A 3,895-nucleotide genomic window follows, 5' to 3' on the forward strand; every position below is an offset into this window, starting at 1 on the left:
GGATTTGGGGGCAGTGAGGAATCTCAGGAGGGGTTTGGGGGGCAGTGAGGGATCTCAGGAGGGATTTGGGGGGCAGTGAGGGATCTCCAGAGCTTGGCCTGGCTCTCTGCACCCGTGGGCAGGAGGCAGGGCAGAGGAGATGAGCTCTGGGCTGTTCCTCCTCGTGCACTCCATCTCCTCCACGCTGACGTGGATGTGTGTGCAACCAAAGCTGGGCTCTGCAGTCTCCTGCAGCCCCACACCTTCTGCTGGTGTTTTTTGTAGGTCCCCAGTGCAAGAGCAGCTCCTCAGCAGTGGGAAATGCTCACCTTAAGATGGCTGACAGCTCACACCGAAGCTCCCAGCTCCTGCTCTCCTGTGCTGTTTGCTTCTTGCTTTCCTCGCCTGCCTCTGCTCAGGCTGCTGGAGCACATTTTAGGGGATGGGCTGCAGAAAGCTGAGAGCAGCAGGGAGAAAACGGTGTGTGTGTGCTGGGGTGCAGGCTGCTGGAGCTTCAGGAGGGAAGGGGGATCTGCAGAGCACAACCCCAGGAGAAAGGCAGGCAGGCTGGGCAGCAGCACCCTCCAGATGGCAAAAATGGGCTGGAGGGAGGGCAGGCACAGCTCCAGCTCCATCCACACCCGAGAGGTGTCTCCATGTGGGCTCCTGCGAGGGCCTGAGGGGTCCAGCAGAATCCTGGAATGGTTTGGGCTGGAAGGAGCCTTAAATCCCACCCAGTGCCACCCCTGCCATGGCAGGGACACCTCCACTGTCCCAGGTGCTCCCAGCCCTGTCCAGCCTGGCCTGGGGCACTGCCAGGGATCCAGGGGCTGCTCTGGGCACCTGTGCCAGGGCCTGCCCACCCCCTGAGCAGAGACAGTGTCCCATTGTCCTCTCCCATTGTCCTGTCCCATTGCCCTGTCCCCCTGCCCTGTCCCCCTGCCCTGTCCCACTGTCCTGACTCATTGTCCTGTCCCACTGTCCCACTGCCCTGTCCCACTGTCCTCACCTATTGTCCTCTCCCATTTTCCTGTCCCACTTCCCTGTCCCAATATCTGTCCCCTTGTCCTGTCCCACTGTCCTGTCCCGCTGCCCTGTCCTGCTGTCCTGTCCCCTTGTCCTGTCCCATTCTCCTGTCCCCCTGCCCTGTCCCTCTGTCCCACTGCCCCGTCCCACTGTCCTGTGTCACAGAAACGCTGCCTGGCCTGCAGAGGTGTCTCTCCTTGCTTGCACTCACACTTCAGCCTGGGTGAGCTGTGCTGCTGGCTGCATCAACAGCAGAGCTCCCAGATGCTCCTGGTGTGGTGGAGCCCCAGCTCCCCGTGCACCAGCAGCCCCTCCATGTCCCCGTGGGTCTGGGGGCTGCTCTGCTCGCTCCAGGGTGGGGCTGAGGCTCCTCTGAGTGCTGAGGGGCAGCTCTGGATGGAGGGGATGGGAGAGCAGAGCTTTCCTCCTTCCCATTGCCCTGCAGCCCCGGGCAGGGCAGCGCTCGTGCTCTGCTGCAGCTGCTGCAGCTGCTGGGGTTAATCCCAGCGCTGAGGAGCCCCCAAACCAGGAGCCCTGAGCTGCCAGCACATCCCATGGCAGCTCTGGCGGGATGCAAGGATGGAAAATGCAATTTCCCACCAGGCTGCCTGGGGGGAATCCAGTTTTAGGCTGTGCCTTGCACTGCTTCAGCCAGGAAAAGCAGAATTTGTTGGTGGTGGTGTTGGGTTGTTCAGCTGGAAAATGGAGTGTCCTGTGAAGGCAAATCCTCTGAGATGCTGCTCAGGCCCACCAAACCTCGCTCACAGTGGAAAATCTGACCTTGTGTTTTCCCTTTCGAGTCTCTGATGGGCTGGCTGGGGCTTTGAGCCACTGTGGGTTGTGGAGGTGATGGGGAAAATGCACTTGTTCTGTGGGAACTTCAGAAAAAACACAGGGGGTTTATTTCCCTGCCCACATTTATTTCATCCACCCACGTTTTCCTAAAATAAAAGCACTTTTTCATCTATACTTAGAAAGACAACACCGAATTTATTCTCATTAAAACGTTTCACCAGCACCAGTGGGTTTTTTAAGAAAAACCATAACATTACATTCCTGGGGTGAGGGAGAGGTAACCCATGGCAAGGCACGTTTTGACAGGAATGTTCCAGGCAGTGCTGATGTTTTGAGCTCCTCTATCAAATGTGTGCACTTGGAAATTGTGGCTGCTTTGGCCTCCCAAGGAAAAGCTGCCTGTCCTGTGTTTTGTACATTAAAATGTGCTTGTGCCTCGTGGTTTGAGCCACTTGGCTTGTCTGGCAGCAGGGAGGATGCTCCGCTTTCCAAAATCCTTTGGAACTGGAAGTTAAGTGATAAAACATCCTTTTAAAATAATAAAAAAAAAATTGACATTGAGAGCCCCAGGTGTGCAAAGCTGGTGCAGGCACCACACACCTGTGCTGGGCCACCCTGAATTGTGTTTATGGGAGCTCCCCCTCCCCAGCAGAGCTCTGGGCTCCAGCAGGGCCCCACAAGCTTGGAGCGGGCTGATGGTCCTGGGGGGCCTGAGTGGAACTGCTCAGAGCAGCTGAGTTCAAGTTTGCTGCCCTGCCAGAGCAGTAATGGTGTGGAATCAGAGGTCCTCAATTATTCATGTTTTCCAGAATCACATTACTTCTTCCCAGGGCCTGCTTCACAAATGCTGCTGCTATTTCTGATGGTAAATAACAATTCTGCATTATTTATGAGCAGATTTTTACAACTGCTGATGCTACAGCTGCTGCCAAAGCCCTGGGAAAACGATTAGGGCTGTTTGTTGTTGTTTGTGCCTTACACACAGCCCCTCCTGGGTGAGGATGAGGAGGGTGGGGATGATGGTGAGGATGGGGAGGATGAGGATGGTGGGGATGATGGGGATGGGCATGGTGGTGATGGGGAGGATGAGGATGGTGATGGGGATGATGATGATGATGATGGTAAGGATGGTGATGGTGATGATAATGATGGTGATGATGATGAAGATGGTGATGAAGATGGTGATGGGGGTGGTGATGATGATGGTGATGATGATGGGGGTGGTGATGATGATGGGGATGATGATGGTGATGATGATGAGGATGGTGATGATGATGATGATGAGGATACTGATGGGGATGATCATGATGATATGATGGTGATGATGATATGGGGATGGTGATGATGATGCTGCTGCTGCTGTGCCATCCCCAGTGCTCCCCAAGCACAGCACAGTGAGGAACAGGGTGCAGGTGCCACAGGGTGACATGGGTGCCCCCTGAGATGCCACAAGGTGACATGGGTGCCCCCTGAGATGCCACAGGGTGACGTGGGTGCCCCCTGAGCTCGTGGCTGGAGCTCAGGGCTGACCTGAGCTGGGGATGGGTGTGTTCCAGGGCCCCAGGCCGTGGCTGAACTCCCAGAGGAGGAAGAGGAGAGGATCGGTCCCTGTGTTCTGTTAGAGGGTGGTTGGACCTTGGGGGAGGTTTGCCCGCTGTGGGCTCTGCTCCATTTCCCCTGCTCGGTGACACAGCTTCCCTGGGAGCTGCAGGAGGTGACACAGGTGACTGGGAGAGCCCCCAGCTGGGCTTCACACAGCGTCACCTGTGTGACACTGGTGCTGGTCGTGCTGTCCCTGCAGGGACAGGCTTTTGTCTCTGCCCTGCCTGCCTGGGTGGCAGGGCTGAGATCAGAGGCTCCCGGTGTGAGGGAGATGTGCCTGCCCTGCCCTGCCCTGCCCTGCCCTGCCCTGCCCTGCCCTGCCCTGCCCTGCTCACAGCCCCTGCCCGGGGATCCAGAGCAGGATCCAGGGTGGGATCCAGGGGGATCCAGAGCAGGATCCAGGGCAGGTTGTGCTGCTCCTGCAGCCTCCGCTCCGGCCTTTGGGGCTAAGGGAATTCCTGGGGCTGCAGCAGGGGATGGTGGCACCTGGGGC

The 3,895-nt window shown here is 57.4% G+C and overlaps 1 protein-coding gene across 1 annotated transcript in view; it reads left to right on the forward strand.

Annotated features, from left to right (window-relative positions):
- The first annotated feature begins 2,948 nt into the window (after positions 1-2,948).
- Positions 2,949-3,895, forward strand: part of SYNGR3 (synaptogyrin 3) — a 10,085-nt gene continuing 9,138 nt past the window's right edge. The window contains exon 1 of the mRNA XM_005426007.2: positions 2,949-3,005. Coding sequence (XP_005426064.1) covers positions 2,949-3,005 — 57 coding nt within the window. The remainder of the gene's footprint in view (positions 3,006-3,895) is intronic.

This window comes from Geospiza fortis, unplaced genomic scaffold (assembly GCF_000277835.1).
Source record: "Geospiza fortis unplaced genomic scaffold, GeoFor_1.0 scaffold213, whole genome shotgun sequence".
NCBI classification, from domain to species: domain Eukaryota; kingdom Metazoa; phylum Chordata; class Aves; order Passeriformes; family Thraupidae; genus Geospiza; species Geospiza fortis.